Source organism: Rhinoraja longicauda, chromosome 10, assembly GCF_053455715.1.
Source record: "Rhinoraja longicauda isolate Sanriku21f chromosome 10, sRhiLon1.1, whole genome shotgun sequence".
Lineage (NCBI taxonomy): Eukaryota > Metazoa > Chordata > Chondrichthyes > Rajiformes > Arhynchobatidae > Rhinoraja > Rhinoraja longicauda.
Window position 1 is genome coordinate 25,752,458 of NC_135962.1, and position 20,999 is coordinate 25,773,456.

At 42.6% G+C, this 20,999-nt stretch overlaps 1 protein-coding gene across 1 annotated transcript in view; it reads left to right on the forward strand.

The window, feature by feature from the left end:
• Positions 1 to 20,999, forward strand: part of scfd1 (sec1 family domain containing 1) — a 110,577-nt gene that overhangs the window by 4,757 nt on the left and 84,821 nt on the right. Inside the window, exons 2-10 of the mRNA XM_078407139.1 lie at positions 2,703 to 2,773; positions 5,360 to 5,448; positions 6,429 to 6,519; positions 6,667 to 6,789; positions 8,040 to 8,127; positions 9,803 to 9,892; positions 11,786 to 11,841; positions 13,824 to 13,909; positions 18,232 to 18,331. Coding sequence (XP_078263265.1) covers positions 2,703 to 2,773; positions 5,360 to 5,448; positions 6,429 to 6,519; positions 6,667 to 6,789; positions 8,040 to 8,127; positions 9,803 to 9,892; positions 11,786 to 11,841; positions 13,824 to 13,909; positions 18,232 to 18,331 — 794 coding nt within the window. The remainder of the gene's footprint in view (positions 1 to 2,702; positions 2,774 to 5,359; positions 5,449 to 6,428; positions 6,520 to 6,666; positions 6,790 to 8,039; positions 8,128 to 9,802; positions 9,893 to 11,785; positions 11,842 to 13,823; positions 13,910 to 18,231; positions 18,332 to 20,999) is intronic.

Here is a 20,999-nt window from a genome sequence, read left to right on the forward strand (position 1 = left end):
GGCAAGATCATCTCTGACCCCTCTCACCCTGGCCACAAAATCTTTGAGGCACTTCCCTTTGGAAGGCGACTCCGGACTGTCAAAGCAGCCACAGCCAGACATAAAAACAGCTTTTTTCCCCACGAGTTGTAGTTCTACTCAATAACCAAAGTCTGTAGTTTCTTTTTTGCTCTGGTTTATTTTCACCCACATGTTTAGACCGTAATGTTGTACCCTTATTGTTTTGATGTGTTTATGCTTTACTCTTAATTGTCAACTGTATGTTTGTGTTGTTATTTGTGAGCGGAGCACCAAGGCACATTCCTTGTATATGCACATACTTGGCCAATAAACCTATTCATTCATTCAATCATTCTGGAGTAGTTCCTGAGGATTGGAGGGTAGCTAATGTAACCCCACTTTTCAAAAAGGGAGGGAGAGAGAAAACGGGGAATTACAGACCAGTTAGTCTAACATCGGTAGTGAGGAAAATGCTAGAGTCAGTTATTAAAGATGGGATAGCAGCACATTTGGAAAGTGGTGAAATCATTGGACAGTCAGCATGGATTTATGAAAGGTAAATCATGTCTGACGAATCTTATAGAATTTTTCGAGGATGTAACTAGTAGAGTGGATAAGGGAGAACCAGTGGATGTGTTATATCTGGACTTCCAGAAGGCTTTCGACAAGGTCCCACATAAGAGATTAGTATGCAAAGTGAAAGCACACGGTATTGTGGGTTCAGTATTGATGTGGATAGAGAACTGGCTGGCAGACAGGAAGCAAAGAGTAGGAATAAACGGGTCCTTTTCAGAATGGCAGGCAGTGACTAGTGGGGTACCGCAAGGCTCAGTGCTGGGACCCCAGCTATTTACAATATATATTAATGATTTGGATGAGGGAATTGAATGCAACATCTCCAAGTTTGCGGATGACACGAAGCTGGGGGGGCAGTGTTAGCTGTGAGGAGGATGCTAGGAGGCTGCAACGTGACTTGGATAGGTTAGGTGAGTGGGCAAATGCATGGCAGATGCAGTATAATGTGGATAAATGTGAGGTTATCCACTTTGGTGGCAAGAACAGGAAAGCAGACTATTATCTGAATGGTCGCCGATTAGGAAAAGGGGAGATGCAACGAGTCCTGGGTGTCGTGGTACACCAGTCATTGAAAGTAGGCATGCAGGTGCAGCAGGCAGTGAAGAAAGCGAATGGTATGTTAGCATTCATAGCAAAAGGATTTGAGTATAGGAGCAGGGAGGTTCTGCTGCAGTTGTACAGGGTATTGGTGAGACCACACCTGAAGTATTGCTTACAGTTTTGGTCTCCTAATCTGAGGAAAGACATTCTTGCCATAGAGGGAGTACAGAGAAGGTTCACCAGATTGATTCCTGGGATGGCAGGACTTTCATATGAAGAAAGACTGGATAGACTCGGCTTGTACTCGCTGGAATTTAGAAGATTGAGGGGGGATCTTATAGAAACTTACAAAATTCTTAAGGGGTTAGACAGGCTGGATGCGGGAAGATTGTTCCCGATGTTGGGGAATTCCAGAACAAGGGGTCACGGTTTAAGGATAAGGTGGAAGTCTTTTAGGACCGAGGTGAGAAAGTTTTTTTTTCACACAGAGAGTCGTGAATCTGTGGAATTCTCTGCCACAGAAGGTAGTTGAGGCCAGTTCATTGGCTATATTTAAGAGGGAGTTAGATGTGGTCCTTGTGACTAAAGGGATCAGGGGGTATAGAGAGAAGGCAGGTACGGGATACTGAGTTGGATGATCAGCCATGATCATATTGAATGGCGGTGCAGGCTCGAAGGGCCGAATGGCTTACTCCAGCACCTATTTTCTGTTTCTATGTTTCATTCATTCGTTCATTCATTTAAACCTGAAGGTTCCCAGTTAGGTTCGCAACCTTTTTGTGGACTTCCACTCAGAAAATGACATTAGAATTTTCATATTAAAAGGAATGGGTCCAATCTGTTGTTAAACAGTTCATTAAAGTTAAATACATTGAAGGAAAAAAGGTAGGTTTAGAAATAGCTCAAGGTATACAGTAATGATAAAAGTAAGCACTGGTCAGGAAAGAGCCTTGCTGATAAGATCTAGAATTTCTTATGTCCTAAATCAAACGTTGCTTGGCAGTTTTCTCATTTGAGATTATACAATTGCACAATAAAGGCAGAGGATTGAGGTATTCCTGGAATAAATGTTTGTTTATATATGCATCTTTTTGTACTCCTATATTTAAAAGTAATTTATCACTAAGTTAATTTCTTGCCCGCTTTCAGTTATTTTATTGAATCTTTACTGGGTACATGAGTTCACAAATCCCAGCAACCCTATAGTATCATGCTGTTTTCATAGAAGTTGCCAGCCCCGATTTGTTCTGGCCTTTTCCTACTTCAGGTTCCCCTCCCCGGTCCCATCTACTTTCAGTCTGAAGAACTGATGTTCCGACCCAAAATGTCACCTATTCCTTTTCGCCAGAGATGCTGCCTGCACTCTGTGTCTGTCTACGGTATAAACCAGCATCTGTAGTCTTTTCCTACACATGCTCTTATGATAAACTTTCCAAGAACATTATGGAATTTCTTCCTGCTGTTTTTTTTAAACATTACATTGCAAAATGTGATGGTTAATACTGTAGAAATGTATTTAATTGAAATAGTTTGGGTTTCAATGATAGCTTTCAAGTTTCAGTGAATATTTTTCTTTTATGTTACAGCTGCTCTGAAACGAATGTTAAACTTCAATATCATTCCTGTTAAAAACAGCACCACAGAACCAGTATGGAAGGTGAGGGAATCTTTGTGTATCTAGATTGCTGGTAAATGTAATCAAATATAAAATATCCTCAACATTAAAGCTCTCAAGCTAAGTTTTTAAACTATTGCATTTTCAAACTACATTCATGTCATTATTAGAAAAACAAAAGATTCAAACTAAGCAGCTGTGATGAAAAACGTTGCACACACTAGCCTATTTAATTAAAGTTGTTTGCACTTGTAACACTCTTATTAACTGTTTAAACTATCACAATGCATCAATACATAATTTGCTTTGGTGATGAGAAAGATAAATATTTGGGGGTATTTATATGTATTTGTTGACAATGGGGCAGAAACTGTCCCAACCCGAAACATCTCCCATCCTTTTTCTCCAGAGGTGCTGCCTGACCCGTTGAGTTACTCCAGCACTTTGTGTCTATCTACCTATATTCAAGCTTCTAACACTTGGGATTAGTGTTAATGAATACAAGCTGGAAGTTCAGGGCCTACTCAGCAGGCAAAGAGCATCTGGTAGAAGAACTGAGTTAATGTTTTGGACTGGTGATCGTTGTTAGTCAAGTCAAGTCAATTTTATTTGTATAGCACATTTAAAAACAACCCACGTTGACCAAAGTGCTGTACATTTGATTAGGTTCCAATAGAAAAAAAAAAATGAAAACATACAGTAGCACGCAAACAGTTCACAGCGCCTCCTCAATGAGCCTCAAACGCTAGGGAGTAGAAATATGTTTTGAGCCTGGACTTAAAGGAGTCGATGGAGGGGGCAGTTCTGATCGGGAGAGGGATGCTGTTCCACAGTCTAGGAGCTGCAACCGCAAAAGCGCGGTCACCCCTGAGTTTAAGCCTAGACCGCGGGATAGTGAATAGCCCCAAGTCGGCCGATCTGAGGGACCTGGAGTTAGAGAGGGGGGTTAGAAGATTTTTGATGTAGGGGGGGGAGTGTCCATTTAGGGCTTTATACGTGAATAGGAGGAGCTTGAAGTTGATTCTGTACCGTACAGGGAGCCAGTGGAGAGAGGCCAGAATCGGGGTGATGTGGTCCCTTTTACGGGTACCCGTCAGGAGTCTCGCTGCGGCGTTTTGGACCAGTTGCAGGCGGGACAGGGAAGATTGGCTGATCCCAGTGTATAGGGAGTTGCAGTAGTCTAGGCGGGAGGAAATGAAAGCGTGAATGATTTTTTCTGTGTCGTCGAATTTGAGGAAAGGTTTGATTTTAGCTATGGTTCGAAGTTGGAAGAAGCTGGCTTTTACCACAGCGTTGACTTGCTTATCAAATTTTAATGCAGAGTCAAATATCATGCCGAGGTTTTTGACATGCGGTTTGACTAGGCAGGATAGGCTTCCAAGACTGCCTGTTATCAATTTGATGGAGTCGGGGGGGCCGAATAGGATGACCTCAGACTTGCTCTCATTTAATTGGAGGAAGTTCTGTGCCATCCAACATTTTATGTCCTCAAGGCAGTGTGAGAGGCTGTTTAAATTTGACTGGTTGTTGGGTTTCAGGGGGAGGTAAAGCTGAGTGTCATCGGCATAGCAGTGGAAAGAAATGCCGTGCCTTTGAATGATTTGGCCAAGGGGGAGCATGTATAGAGAGAAGAGAATGGGGCCTAGGATGGAGCCTTGTGGAACTCCGCAGGAGAGGCTAGCTGGAGCAGAGGAATAACTGCCTATGTTGATGGTGAAACTCCTATCTTTTAGTTGTTAGGACTAGAAAACGTTACAGATCAAGCAAGTCTTAGCATGCATAGAAAGCAGAGATGGGAGCTGAAGACCAAAGCAAAGATGGGATGGAAACCATTATGGTGATAGATCTAGACGTACTTATGCACAAGCATGGACCTGAACCCCTGGTCATCTGATATTTAAAATTGTGCAATATAATCTCCAGAACAGTGCCTTATTCTTCAACCAAGTGCACTACAACCTTCTGGACTCTAACCTTCTGTAATTGAGATAATTCTGCTGCTGTCATTGAATGTTTACTTGACCAAATCATTCCCTTTTGCTTTGTATTATTGTCCATCTTGCCATTTCAGATTTCCTACTGTTTCAGATCTTTTCTTTCCACCTTTCTTTACATCATAAAACATTTTATCTTTTACCACTTCTTTGTTTAGTTTAGTTTAGAGGTACAGCGTGGAAACAGGCCCTTCGGCACACTGACTCCCCGCCGACCAGCGATCCCCACACACTAACACAATCCTACACACACTGGGGACAATTTACAATTTTACCAAAGCCAAATAGCCTACAAACCTAAACATCTTTGGATGTGTGGGAGGAAACCGGAGCACCTGGGGAAAACCCATGCCGGTCACGGGGAGAACGTACAAACATCATACAGATGGTATCCGTAGTCAGGATCGAACCCGGGTCTCTGGCACTGTAAGGCAGCAGCTCTACTGCTGTGCCACAGTGCCGCCCTTTGGTCTAATACCTTAACTGTTTATGTTTTCACGGATGATGCTTTATCTGTTTTTGTGCATTTTGTTTTCAAATTCGCAACCTCTGCCATAATTTGTGTTCATATAAGTATTAATAGAAAGTAGTAGAGGTATTCTTTTAGCCATAATTCTTATTGTTTCTACTGCAGATTCTGATTTATGACCGATTTGGTCAGGACATCATTTCACCGTTGCTATCTGTGAAAGAGTTGAGAGACATGGGCATCACTTTGCACCTGTAAGAGAAATTTAATCTTGGGCGTCTGTATTGTAAAATAGACCATAATGATGTTTGACATATTTTAAGGAAGTCTTTCTGCTCAAATATTTAAAATTAACTAGCAGTGTCCATGTATGGTCAATTTGTTTAGCCAATAGATTGTAATGCATGCCTCGGTGATCTAAAAAATAACTTCATCAGTTTTGCTGGTACCAAAAAATGTTTATGGAAATTAAGAATATCAAAACTCTGTTTACATCATCCAGACTCACTTTTCCTTAAGCACTGGACTATAATGCTAAAATTAGACGACATGCTTTACATTCCTTTTTAATTTGATGTATGTTAATTGCAGAGTTGTATTCATTTTCTGGTTTGTGAACCAAATGCAAGCAAGTGTTAAAATTTGATACACAGTTTAGTTTAGTTTGAGACAGATCCATTGGCCCACCCTGTCCGCGCCGACCAACGATCCCCACACACTAGTTCTATCCCGGACACTAGGGACAATTTATAGAAGCCAATTAATCTACAAACCCGCACATCTTTGGGATGTGGGAGGAAACCGGAGCACCTGAAGAAAACCCACACAGCCACAGGGAAAACGTGTAAACTCCATACAAACAGCTCCCGTAGTCAGGATCGAACCCAGATCTCTGACACTGGAAGGCAGCAACTCTACCGCTGTGCCACTCTGCTGCCCCTATCTCTCATGTAATTGAATCTTTGTCACTGCAGTATATGTGCTCTCAGTGGCTATTTATCATAGTCACTCTTAAACAACCACATAATCATAGTTTTTAGGCATTTCATTTAGCATTATGTATATAATCCTTAAAGAACACAAGCCATAAATTTTACTCTGAAAAGTTACTTCTCTAATGTGTATGATTCAATTATTAGTTTTGTTGTTTATTTTTGAAAGATTATGCCTTTCCGTGTCATAAGTTTAGCATGACACAGTTGTGTTTATTTTAAATTGGAGTTAAATTTTTCAGGCTATTGCACAGTGACAGAGATCCTATTCCAGATGTTCCAGCAATTTATTTTGTAATGCCAACCGAAGAAAATGTTGACAGAGTATGCCAGGTAATACACAATATATTGATTAAAGCAACTTTTATGCATCTGATGTAGAAAGGCATGTTAAGAATTTTACCTTGTTATTTAAATATTTTAAAATTTCCATTTAATTTTCTTAACAGAATGTTAATCATGTACTTAATTGTTTCGTAGGATCTTCGGAACCAGCTTTATGAGTCCTATTACTTAAACTTCATCTCAGCTATTTCAAGAAGTAAACTTGAAGACATTGCCAGTGCAGCTCTCAGTACAAATGCAGTAGCCCAAGTTGCCAAGGTCAGTTTATCTTATTCGCTCAGAAATTCATACTTTGTTCTGATCTTTTCTTTGCGCTGGATGTTAAGAAGTAACTTTGTCTAAATGCATTGTTTACTTTTCCTGTCACTTTTGCTTTTAAAATTGTCCTACAAAGTAAGCTCTTCATTTGCTATACAGCTAAACCGTGGTGCAGCGGTAGATTTGCTGTCTTGCACCGCCAGACACCCGAGCTCGACCCTGACTAAGGAGGTTGTTTGTATCTAATTTGTTCTTTCTCTTTATGGGTTTTCTCTGGGTGCTCTGGTTTGCTCCCAGATCCCAAAGACATGCAGATTTGTAGATTAATTTGCTTCTGTAAATTATCCCTAGTGTGTAGGCTAGAATTAGAGTACGGGAGATCGTTGGTCGGCGTGGACTTGGTGGGCTGAAGGGCCTATTTCCACGCTGTATCGGTGAACTAAACTAAATCTTATGTTTATCCTTAAGGGACTGCACAGTGGTGCAGCTGGTAGAGCTGCTTCCTCATAGCACCAGAGATCCGGGTTCGATCTTGACCTCGGATGCTGTCTTTACAGAGTTTGCACATTCTCCTTGTGATCACAAGGGTTTCCTCTAGGTGTTCCAGTTTCCTCCCACATCCCTTAGATGTGCAGGTTTGTAGGTTAATTGGCCTCTGTAAATTGCCCCTAGTGTGTAGGGAGTGGATGGGAAAGTAGGCTAATGTATAATTATTGTGAACGGTTGATTGATGCTCAGCGTGAACTCTGTTTCTCTAAACTAAACTGAACATCGTCTATTGCCCTGAAATGTTAAAAGTAGTTGTCACTCAAAATGATAACTTTCTTTGCTGCACATGCACAGCATGCATGGATATAGCTTACTGTCAATGTGCACAGTATTATCAGTTTAAAATTACCAAACTCAATTCTAATACATTTTTTAAGATTAAATGGATGCATGATGAGGATTATGAAAACTATTTGATGCTGCTGAATTTCTGTTAACAATTGAATTTGCTTCACATGTTTCATGTTCACACCAAGTCGATTTGACACCTGGACTTTCATAGTTAACAATATTCTATTACTTTGGCTAAATGCTAGTATTTGTTATTTACTTTCATAACCAAAAAAATATTAGCAATATTTTAGAGTATTATTTAACTTTTAAATCTTTAGTATTCATTTATGGATTTTATGAATGAATAAATTAATGAATTAATCATTATGTGATGTTGTAATTCTTTTCTGCTTTGTTTATTTTTGCAGTTATTTGATCAGTATTTAAACTTTATCACTTTGGAAGATGACATGTTCGTATTGTGTAATCAGAACAAGGAGCTAATCTCATATCATGGTACTGCCTCCAGTCCCTTATTTCTGGATTGATATGTGCATCAGAAATTGTTTTTTTTTGTTCATATTCAAATCTGTTTTCAATGATAATTCAAAATAATAATACATTTAAATTAAACTTTTAAAGTATAATTCACTTTTGAAAAAAATATATATCTTTCAGCATGAAAATATGTCCAAGCCTTGACTGTTGATGAAGCATTTATTCACAAAATGTTGGAGTAACTCAGCAGGTCAGGCAGCATCTCGGGAGAGAAGGAATGGGTGACATTTTGGGTCGAGACCCTTCTTGAAGCATTTGTATATTAAATTTGATTAGCAAAAGTGCATTGACAGATACCAAAATATATTTTTCAAAGGAAAACAGGAAATATTTTTGCAAATAGAATGCTCAATCGTTGAATGCTGAAAAATAATGTTACAATATTCCAGACCCAAGTGGATCAAAAAGATTTCTGATTCTTTGAAAATCTAAGAAAATACATTTCAATAATTTTGAAATTGATTTTGTACTTGCAGTAAATAAAATCCTGAACTGAACTAAAAATAAGAATTGAACTATCAAGCCCTACTTATTAACTTTTCTGTCCTGCTTGCTCTTTTCTAACTGACGTATATAAATTCATTCCATTTTATAAAACTTTAAATAAGCTCAACTCTTGTGTATCAATTATGCTATAAGAACCTGAGCACAGCAATGCAGGTGGGAACTCCAGGGCAGTGCTGAGGGTATTTGTATAATTGTAGCTGATGTCTTTTGGGTGCAGTTTTAATCTGAAGCTGCTAATCACTTCTTGGGTAAATGTAGATCCAGGGGCAGTAATACAGAGTCCCAACCTAAAACATCACCCATTCCTTTTCTCCAGAGATGCTGCCTGACCTGCTGAGTTACAACAGCACTTTGTGTCCATCTTTTGTCATGGTCAATGTTTATAATTTTGTCGACATTACTGAAACATTTATTATTCTGGTATCTACCTTAGTTTAGTTTATTATTGTCATGTGTACCGAGGTACAGTGAAAAGTTTTTTCCAGTCAGCAATCAAGCCGTACATAGTGTACAAATACAGTATAAGGGAATAAAGTCCAGTGGTGTCCAATAAAAGATAGTCCGAGGGTCTGCAATGAGGTCAATAGTAGGTCAGGACTGCTCTCTAGTTGGTGATAGGATGGTTCAGTTGCCTGATAACAGCTGGGAAGAAACTGTCCCTGAATCTGGAGGTATATCATCACAGATGCAAATCAAAAGACCGCAAAACACCTCTGTACCTCGTGTCTGATGGGAGAGGGGAGAAGAGGGTGTGTACATATTCTCCACAACACTTTCAACGATGTAAAAGTGATTACATTTCAAATTTAAGCTACGGTAAAGTGTATTGCGGTCTTTTGATTCGCGTCTGTGATGATATACAATTTCCTGTGGCTTATTTTTCAGTATTTGGAAAATGACATATTCATGTTATGCAATCCAACTCATATCATGGTACTGTCTTCAATCCCTTATTTTGGTCATTGATGTGTGTATCAGAAGTGGGTTGTTTTGCTAAGATTTAGGTCTATTTTCAATGATAGTTCAGTAATATTATTTATATTATACTTTAGCAAAGTGTGTTGTGATCTTTTTATTCATGTCTGATATGACATACAATTTCCTGTTTCTTTCAATCTTATTTCAGCAATAAATCGTCCTGATATTGCTGATACTGAAATGGAAATAATTATGGATACTCTGGTGGATAGCCTTTTCTGTTTTTTTGTTACAATGGGTGAGTACAGCGTGACAACTGCCTATTATTTGTTATTGCAAGCATTTTTAAGGTAGAAGATGAATTAATCAATTTTAAAGAAAATCCTCTCTTATAAATTTCTCAAATATGTTGTGTTGTCCATTGATGTATTCTTCCTGTGGGTGGGTGTGATGAAGAAGGATAGTCACCTAATGGCTTTCGAATTGCATGGACGGTATTGTGGGAAAGAGGCCAAGTAAAGATACCGTGTAAAGAAGGGCTTGTTCATGTGCTCTACTGTTCTATGCTCTATGCAATAATTGGCATTGATGCATGTTTTCAAAGAAAGGGAAAGAAATGTGCCCAACGTAGCCATCATTGTGATGACCACCTTTGCGTGTGGCGACATCAAGCTGCGCATAGAGTACAGAAACACTGAGCATTACTATGCTGAGCTTGTACCTGTCCCCAGTGTAATGAAGGATGTACATGGCTTTTGCCATGCTTTGTTCTATTCACATGGTCTTGCTGCCTATCCTTCATGCAGAGGTTTCTGCTGGGAAACACTTTGACCAAAGGCCCATCAGTCAGCACTAAAGCTTGGAATGTGCTGGAAGAACCGCAGGCAGAGGAGACATTGGTTCCTTTGGTACAGGTTCCTGAGGAGACTCTCAAAGTCATTTGGCAGAATGCCTACTTGCCAGAACTCCCAAACAACCACCTGGGCCTTGTTTGTCTGCCATTGGCAAGAGCCCTCCATCAGTACTTTCCCGCAAAACCAGACTCTCATTCCTACCAGCCTAGCTTCAAGATGGTTCCAATGTGGCTGAGATGAGCGTCTGCCTCCTGATCCACTGTATTCACCAAGAACATCTGGAAGAGGATAAATGGTCCTTGTCAATGTTCACCATGAACAGCTGTGAACTATGGGCTGTTCCCAGGGATACATACTGAGATAAACATCAACTGGTGCTGGAAAATCATCAATTTGCTGAAAGATACACTTTGGTCCACTCAAACTTTAGTTTAGTTTGGAGATACAATGTGGAAACAGGCCCTTCGACCCACCAAGACCGCGCCGACCAGCAATCAGCCATACCTTATTTCTATCCTACACACTAGAGACAATTTACAGAAGCCAATTCGACTTTAGAGATAGAGCGCGGACACAGGCCCTTTGGCCCACCATGTCCACAACTATCAAGTGCCCCATACACTAGCACTATCCTACACACTAGGAACATTTTACAATTTTACCGAAACCATTTAACTTACAAACCTGTACGTCATTGGTGTGTGGGAGGAATCCGGAGAAAACCCACACAGTCACAGGGAGAACATACAATCTCCATGCAGACAGCACCCGGAGTTAAGATCAAACGTGGATCTCTGGCGTTGTAAGACAGCATCTCTACTGCTGCGCCACTGTGTCCTCGACAATGTCGGCAACATTAGTCGATGTTGTTTTTTTCCCTGAAGTAAGAAGTCTGGAAGCGAACACTTCCAACTGGCATAGTCCACGTGCAGGATTACCTGCCGAGCCATGCTCTGAAGCACGCTGCAGCCTCTCCAGATGCTCTGAAAGGAAGGACCACAGTTTAGTGTCCTGCTGCCAATAGAACTGAGGCACTGTTCCCTCTCTAACAGTATCACAAACATTTCACAGATGCATTGATTGAGGAAACATGAGTAGCTTTGACACGATCTAAGATAATGCATTGAGCTGACGGCATGCCGAATGTGGAGAAAGACGTAATTATTTACTGTATTATGACTGAAGTATATTTTTGAAATTAAATAAAATTTGGGTAGACCTTGAATCGCTGATGAGCACAGCGGGGTGTGGAATCAAACAAGGATCCCAGTTAAAAGATGCAAAGAGGTTTTGCTGCTCTGAAATGCTCAGAGATTAATTTGTGTGTCTCAAATTAGGTGCTGTTCCAATTATACGGTGCGCACGAGGAAATGCAGCTGATATGGTAGCAGTGGTAATAAATTTTCCATTGTTTCTGTTTACATAACAAATAATAAGGTTCTTTTTAAAAAACTAAACACGATGCATAATGTATACCTGATAAATCTGTGTTTCTAATTGCTGCTGTTAGAATGTTTTATTCCAATCAGTAAAGTAAATGAATTTAATTTATGAAATGAAATGAATTTAAAGTAAGCTGTCAAACTAAAGTCTTACTTGCCTTCTCACGCAGTTGTTGAATTTCACATGACAATATCACATAGGTTAATTGGATTCAGTAAAATTGTAAATTGTCCCTAGTGTGTGGGTAAGTGCTATTGTGTGGGTAATTGCTGGTCGGCGCGAACTCGGTGGGCCGAAGGGCCTGCTTCTGCGCTGTATCAAAAGTAATGATATTATAGAAAGCTCCTAGCGTAATAACAACAGTTAAAAATACCGAGGCGTAATGCAGGACAGAATTGGACCTTAGCAGAGAGCTGAAGGAGGAAAAGTTAAAACCAGTGACAAAAACATCTTGTGAAAAGGATAGACTTTATTGAGGCGGAATTGCTACCAAGTGGTTGACTGAAAGAATTCCACAATGGAAGGCCTGAGCAAGTCAGAAATATGTCAATAGATTCAAACCTGATGTTTCACAAAATGCTGGAGTAACTCAGCGGGTCAGGCAGCATAACAGGTGATGTTTCGGGTCGAGATCCTTCTTCAGACTCCTCCTGCAAACCTGTATTCTTAACCAGCTTGCATTTTGGCGCACCTTGTCGGCTGCAACTAATAAATATACTTTTTGACCAACTAGTCATTAGTTTAATTTAGAGGTACAGTGTGGAAACAGGCCATTTTGGGCCACCGAATCCACACCAACCAACAATCACCCCATACACTAGATCTATCCTACACACTAGGGATAATTTACAGAAGCCAATTAACCTACAAACCTGCACATCTTTGGAATGTGGGAGGAAACCGGAGTGCCCCGGAGGAAACCGGAGTGCCCCGGAGGAAACCCACGCAGTCACAGGGAGAACATACAAACTCCATACAGACAGCACCCGTAGTCATTGTCGAACCTGGGTCTTTGGCGCCGTGAGGCAGCAACTCTACCACTGTGCCGCCCCTATGTCAAATTGCTCCAGGTAGACCCTCTCACGTGGCCATCTAATGATGTTAAATACTGAGCAGAAACTAAACTGGAAGTGCGGCACCCACTGTATAAAGAAAGAATGGGTAACATGTTCTTGACCCAAGCTTCATGCAGACATTTGGCACTTATGATGTACGTATAGAAAGGATACCTTTTCTAACACCTGCATCAATACTGATTTGCTTTGCTGAAGGGGGGAAAACATCTCTAATCATCACATCAATTACAAAAAGAAAGACAATCGTTGTATTCCAACTTTACAATAATGACTACACTTCCAAAAATAACTGTTTTAGGCAGATCCTAAAAAAAAAATTAGTAACGTGCTTTATTTATATCGTTGAATTACTTCTGAAATATAGTCCTGTTGTGATGAGGGTTTTTTTTTAAGTTATTCTGTGTAATATGGGATTATTCTCCTTTTCTAATTGGCCTTGAGTAGTTATGCCTCCTTCAACCAGAGTGATTTGTGTGTTAGGTATGCTCACTATTTGTTCAGACATAATACTGAAACAGTGAAAAATTGGTGATGCATTTATAGTGTGCGACTGAAGGTTGTAAAATTTTGTGTTGCATGAAGTAAATGTTCTTGCAAACTTGAGTTTTTCCAGACTTTTGATAGTTGTTGAAATCCAAATACTTGTTAAATGTATAACAATATGACACGCATGAACTACTGTCTAATTTGAACTTTGCAACTTTATTTTGAGCGTGAACAAACTACCCTAGTCAGTGCTACCTTTACTCTTACCAGTAGTATATGAGTAATACTTTTGTAATGATTTCCTCATTTTCCGCTCTATAGTTAAAGAGATATTTTTACAATTCCAAGTAATCCTAATTGCTTTTCCTAGAAATTGGATAAGAAGCTGCGAGAAAATCTGCGAGATGCCAGAAATAGTCTCTTCACGGGGGATAGTCTTGGTGGAGGACAATTCAGGTACAAGGTGATAAATTAACTATGCCCAAGAAAAAAAATCCAGGGTTATAACAATGTGCTTTTCTGCAATTTAGCACTGTTTAAAAAAAACTGTGTAAAAGCATTTGTTTTTACTTTTTGTACTTGAGCATGGTAGGTATTGCCAGCACGGTTTCGCAGTAGTTAGTGCTGTTATCCCGCTGCTCCAGGGATTTGAGCCCTAACCTCGGGTACTGTCTATTTAGAAGGTGGACACATAATGCTGGTGTAACTCGGCGGGTCAGGGAACATCTGAGTGATGATCACGATGCTGCCTGATCCACTGAGTAAAAGCGGGCTGCCCGGGGCTGGGGAACAATAAGGTTGGAAGCTGTGAAGGGCAGACTGCCGGAAGTGATAAAATCAGAGACAGTCTGGGAGATAATGGCCTGTGCTCATCTGTGGGGTCACGAACCAGGGGAGTTGTTTGAAGCTGGAGCCTGACTGAGAGCTGGGGGCTGAAGAAGGGTCCTGACTCGAAACGTTACCTGTTCGTTTTCTACAGTGATGCTGCCTGACCTGCTAAATTACTCCAGCATTTTGTATCTATCTTTGATATACACCAGTATCTGCAGTTCCTGTTTATTACGTACTGTCTACATGGAGCTTACTTATTCTGCTGTCCATGTGATTTTCCTGCAAGTATTCCAGTTATAACTACATGTTGGGAGGTTAGTTGGAGGTTAATTGACTGCTGCCGGTTGTCCCTTTATTGCAGGCTAATGACAAAATGTCAATGGCCGTGTACGAGAGAAAATAAATTGCATTCGTACAGGGCAATAAGGAGAAATGGAAGTAAATAGAATTAATGGTATCGCATAATCGATTACCTTCGCCAGCCACCAGCCGACGGCAAGTACGAGAGCCACAAAACGCTCCTCATACGCACTTTCGCTCTCAGCTGCTGCGACAGGGCAGCCAAACTCCTGCACATGGATGGCCTAGGCAAACAGGTTTTCCTTGAGCAGATGCCTGAGGCCATTTACCTGCTCCTTGCGGATGACGATTTCACTGACCCACGACGGGTGGCAGCCCGTGCAGCTGTGCTGTGGCAGGCGAAACTGCAGGGTGACGCAACCATCAGCCGGGAGGCAGCGGTGCCTCGGCAGGTCAAGCGGCCGGGCCCAGCCTCCACCAAAGGTGCGGCAGTGAAGCCAGCCACGAGCGACACCTGCAGGGGTGAGTGGTGCTACTACCATCAAAGGTGGGGTTCCGAGGCCTGCCGATGCAGACCACTCTGCACACATCCAGGAAATGCCTCGGCCGGCCCCCAGGAGTGGCAACTGTGGCCGGCCAGAAGCATTGCCTCCTCTACACCTGGGATCTTCATTCGGGGCGGCGTTTTCTCATGGAGCAGAGGTCAGTGTTTTGCCTCCATCAGGGGCCGACACTCATTCCAGAAAGAGGGGGCCTTCTCTGGCCGCCGCCAACGGCAGCAACATCAGGACGATCCCGCTCAACTTCAACTCCTGTCACTTCAAGTGGCCCTTTACTATCGCCGACGACTCCCAGCCGCTGCTGGGCGCCGATTTCCTCCAGGCGCACTCCCTGCAGGTAGACGTGAAGGGACAACGTGTCGTCAATTCTGAGACTTTTGAGTCGATCGCCTTGTGCCACGCCGAATTGACTGCGCCACATCTTGGCTCGGTGATCTCCGACATCGAGCACGCCAGGATCTTGGCCGATTTCCCCGACATCATAACTGGCCAAAGATGAGTTCCGCAAGATGGAGGAAAAGGGGCATAGTGCGCCGCTCAGACAGCCCGTGGGCATCCCCGCTTCACATGGTCCCTAAAGAGTCTGGGGGCTGGAGACCCTGTGGGGACTATCACCATCTCAACGACATCACAAAGGCCGACCGGTACCCTGTCCCTCACATCCAGGACTTCACGGCCAATCTGAATGGCGCCAAGATTTTTTCCAAAATTGACCTGGTACGTGGCTACCATCAGATTCTGGTCCACCAGGACGATGTCCCCAAGACGGCTCTCATCACTCTGATAAGGTTCTTTGAGCTCCTACGGATGCCTTTCGGCTTAAAGAATGCCACCCATGTTTACCAATGCTTCAAGGACACGGTGGGCCGCGGGCTGTACTTTGTGTTTATCTACCTCGACGACATCCTCGTCACCAGCCGCTCTCGCAAAGAACACCGCGCACGCATCCGGCTGCTCTGCCAGCAGCTCAATGAGCATGGCCTGGCCATCAACTTTGCCAAGTGTCAGTTTGGCCTCCCTTCCATCAGCTTCCTCGGCCACCACATCAACCAGCAGGGTGCGGTCCCGCTCCAGACCAAGGTTGAGGCCATTCGCAGGTGTCCTAAACCCTCTACGGTGAGGGGACACCAAGCGTTTGTCAGCATGGTCTATTTCTAAGGTAGACACAAAATACTGTAGCAACTCAGCGGGTCAGGCAGCATCTCCGGAGAGAAGGAATGGGTGACGTTTCGGGCCGAGACCCTTCTTCCGACAATTTCTATGACCGTTTCATGCCTGCAACCACCAGGATCATGCAACTTCTGTTCAAGGCCCTGGCCATCAAGCCGAAGAAGCTCGTTTGGGACAGCGCAGCCACGTCCACGTTCAACGCCAAAGAGGCTCTGGCAAAGACGACGATGTTGGTACATCTGCGGGCCAATGCGCCAACAGCTCTCATGGTTGACGCATCTGGCACAGCCGTGGGCGGAGTGCTGGAACAACTGATAAATGGAAACTGGCAGCCCCTTGTCTTTTTCCATCGTCACCTGAGACTCCGCCGAGAGAAATACAGCGCTTTTGACCGGGAGCTCCTCGCGCTCTACCTGGCCATCCGGCATTTCCGCTACTTCCTCGAGGGCACTGGTGGCAGCCATGTTCATGTGGCACGGGTTGCGCAAACAAGTCAGCAACTGGGCCAGGGGGTGCATCCCCTGTCAAACCTCAAAGATTCAGTGACACCAAGGCACTGCTGCAGAATTTCGCCCTGCCACACCAGCATTTCGACCACATCCACGTCGACATCGTTGGACTGGTGCGTCCATCCAGAGGTGTCACCCACCTTCTCACCATCGTGGACCGATTCACGAGATGGCCGGAAGCCATCCCGCTCTCAGATACCTCCACTGCGACATGTGCACGTGCCCTCACTGCCCACTGGATCGCCCGCTTTGGTGTGCCAGTGGACATCTCCGCCAGAGGTGCGCAGTTCACCTCCGAGCTGTGGTCAGCAATGGCCTGGATGCTTGGCGCTCAGCTGAACCACTTTACAGCTTACCACCCACAAGCAAATAACCTACGGAGCATTTTCACCGGCATCTGAAGGCATCCCTAAAGGCACGGCTCACGGGCCTGGACTGGATGGACGAGTTGCTGTGGGTACTGCTGGGGATACGCACTGCCCCGAAGGAGGATCTGGCAATTTCCTCGGCCGAGCTGGTGTGCGGTGCCCCGCTTACGGTCCCAAGGGACTTCATCCCGGCGGCATGTGGACATCAGGATCCGGCCACGACCATGCTGAAGTGCCTCTGTGAGACGGTAGACACGCTCTCTACAATCCCAACGTCCCGCCACGGACTCACCACCTCGTACGTCCCACCCACCCTCCAGGACTGCCAGTGGGTCTACCTTCGCCGCGATTCCCACCGTAAGCCACTGCAAAGGCCTTATGAGGGACCCTTCCAGGTACTGCAAGACGGCTCCACAACTTTTGTCATCAACATGAGCGGCAGGCATGAGACTGTCTCCATGGACTGTCTTAAGCTGGCACACTTGAACATTTACCAACCAATGCAGATGGCACAACCCCGCCGCAGAGGGCGTTCACCGTCACAACCGCATCCGCCCTCAACTCTGCCAGCTGCGACCCTGAACACAGGAGACGCGTATATGCGATCAGGCCGCCTCATTCGTCAGCCAAACCGCCTCCATTACTCCGGTTCTGGGGGGAGAGGTCATGTTGCGGGCTGAGCCACGTTGGTATCGAACCTTCATTTGTGGGGCTCAAACTCTCGCGTGGTCCGGGGGTGATCTGGGCCGACCAATCACGCAGTCAGGGGGGGCGGGCCGTCGTGTGCCAGGAGAACAAAGGATTTGGGGTTGGGATTTGAACTGGGGCATGCGCGGGTGAGCGACGGAACTGTATTTGGTTAATGATTAAACAGAGCGTTTACACGACGTGTGGACCTCCAGAGTACTAGAAATTCTCAATAACATGATAGCATGGCATGGAGCTTTGGAAGAATGTTGACAAGTGAATAGTCTATTATTTCAATATATTGAAAAATCCAATTTGCTTACCGTGATATTTTGTTCCTTTTGCTTCTATAGTTTCCAAAGACCATTATTAGTCCTTGTGGACAGAAATATAGATTTAGCAACTCCATTACATCATACGTGGACATACCAAGCCCTGGTTCATGATGTCCTGGTAAGTAAACAACTCTGCTAACACTTTGTTTTGACCCTGACAATGATGCTATTTAATGGCTGTTAATTACAAAGATACTGTCCTATCGTACAATAAAAATATTAACTGATTTAACATGTCCATGCTGAAAAACTTGTCTGAAGGGCACGTTGTTATTGATGTGCACATTAGTTGGCAATTTGTACCAAGGAAACAAAAATGTATGAGTTGCAAATTGCTGCATTGCATTGCTCTATTATCTTTTTAAAATCAGTGCATGCGCCTCTCGTTTTACCCATGCTTGATTTCTGCGTTTTTGAAATAACTCGCGTGGTCCTTTAATACCAAAGCTTGATTTGCATGCTTGTTTTTTTGGAATATCACACTCAAATTTATTGTGGACAACGCAGTCACGTGTATGTTTAATTTGTAGTTTTTTTAATTACACGCTGCTTTTCAAGCAAACAAACCACGTGTAAAAATGAGGTGCCTGTTGTATCTTATCTCATTTCATTTATTTTCATAAATTTATTGTTTTAAACATGGTATGTGAAGTTGTCCACTATTTTACAATGTAACAATGTTTTAATTAACAGCGGAATGTTAGTGCCCATCAATTAATCTCACTAACCTGCAAAATAAATAGTTATTACCTGAGTTGCGATAAACAGTTGGAATGTTTCAATTCATTGATCTTTGTTTTTCTTTCATCCCATTCTTCATCTTTGAATCCAGTCTTAATATTTCCAATTCCTTTTTTGCACCTGATTTGACATGGATAACACCCACTCAAATTTATTTTTGTGTTTATTTGATAGTTTAATGTGAACGGTTAAGCAGATGAACTATTCTTCTTCTGTTATTCACCATAATCCCATTTCCTGCTCTATATTTCGCACTGTTGGCTATTCACACGTCCTGCAACATCAGAGAATTTTCTAACACTTAAAAAGTGTACCACCAAATCCAATGAGACACCGCAAGATGCACTTTAATTCAGAAAGTCATAGATTTTTAGATATTAAGAGAATAAATGAATTTGAGATGAGTGCAAGGAAGTGGTTCTTGGATAAAAGACAGCCCAGATCTTATCAAGTAGCAGAGCAGACACGAGGGGATGAATGCTTCTAGTTTTCAAGCTTGAATCTTTACACTCTTTTGTAAGTCAGTTTAACTCGTAACTACCAGTAGATGGCGGTGTGATGCTTCAATGATTTTATACAGTCCAACTGTATTTATTGAAGGACCCATTGAAGTAATTATATTTATCTGGCTAAAAGGCAATTTCTTAATAGCATGTCTTTTTTTACCATTGAATGAAATCATTTTAATATTGAAAATTAAATATTTGATTTACAGTGCATGGTTGAGATACATTCAGGGTTTTAAATGTGTACGCTTACTCAGATGTGGAGCAGCAGGCTGGTCACAACAGAATCCTATAATGAAGAGGTTTAATAACTGGTGTTCAGGCTCCAAATCACAACATAATTTTAGGGATTAGGGGAATGGAGCTGAGGTTAATGTCATTTCCTGTAGATTGATCACATGACTGTTAGAACAAGACAGAATTATCATTTTGTTAAGCCACAACATTTCCCTTCTATAGTTGGAAGTAGATCATTGAGTTGAAGTTTAAAAGTACGTATTATATGTGCAAATGGAAGTAGATTCCCTTGATCATCATCGCTAAATCCTTAACCAACCAGAAACGTAACTAAATTAGCCACATAAACACTGTGGGAAGAGTAAGTCGGAAGCCAAGTGACATCTAATACCCAACATTTTTCCCAATATCTCTTAAAGCTTTTGGCATATTGACCATTTAATAAGGTTCTGCCTGGTAGGCTGCTCTGAATGGATTCAGGGAGAGCTAATCAACTGGATAGAGAATTGGCTTTTTTGGAAGAAAGCAGAGGGTGATGGTGAAAGGTTGATTTTTGGACTGTGGCTAGGGGTGTGCCTCGGAGATCGGTGCGGGGCCTTTTGCTGTTTGAGGTTTATCTCACTGATATAGATGTGTGAGGCATGATTAGTAAGTTTGCAGATGACAATAAAGTAGGGGTATCATAGTGGTTTACAAAAATCACAGTAGGATCTTGATCAGTTGAGCAAGTGGGCTGAGAAATGGTTAATGGAATTTCATGCAGATAAGAGTGAGCTGTTGCAGTTTGGGCAGTCAAACTATGGCAGGAACTTCACAGTGCATGGCAAGGCCTTTGGGAGTGTTGTAGAGGGATCTAGGAGTAGTGATACATAGTTCTTTGAAAGTGGCACTACAGGTAGATAGGGTCGTCAAAATGGCTTTTGGTCCATTGGCTTTCATCAGTCCCCAGGGTACTGAGAATAAAAGTTGGAATCTATGGATAAAAGGAATAGGTGACGTTTCAGGTCACAACCCTTCTTCAGACCCGAAATGTCACCTATTCCTTTTCTCTAGAGATGCTGTCTGACCCGCTGAGTCATTCCAGCTTTTTGTATCTATCTTCGGTTTAAACCAGCATCTGTAGTTCCTTCCGACGCATAGAAGTTGGGTGTTATATTACAGTTGTACAAGACATTGGTGAGGCCGCATATGGAGTATTTTGTTCAGTTTTCATCACCCTGCAATAGGAAGGAGGTAATTAAGCTACAAAGAGGTGATTTAGAAGGATGTTGCCAGGACTTGAGGGCCCGAGCAATAGGGAGA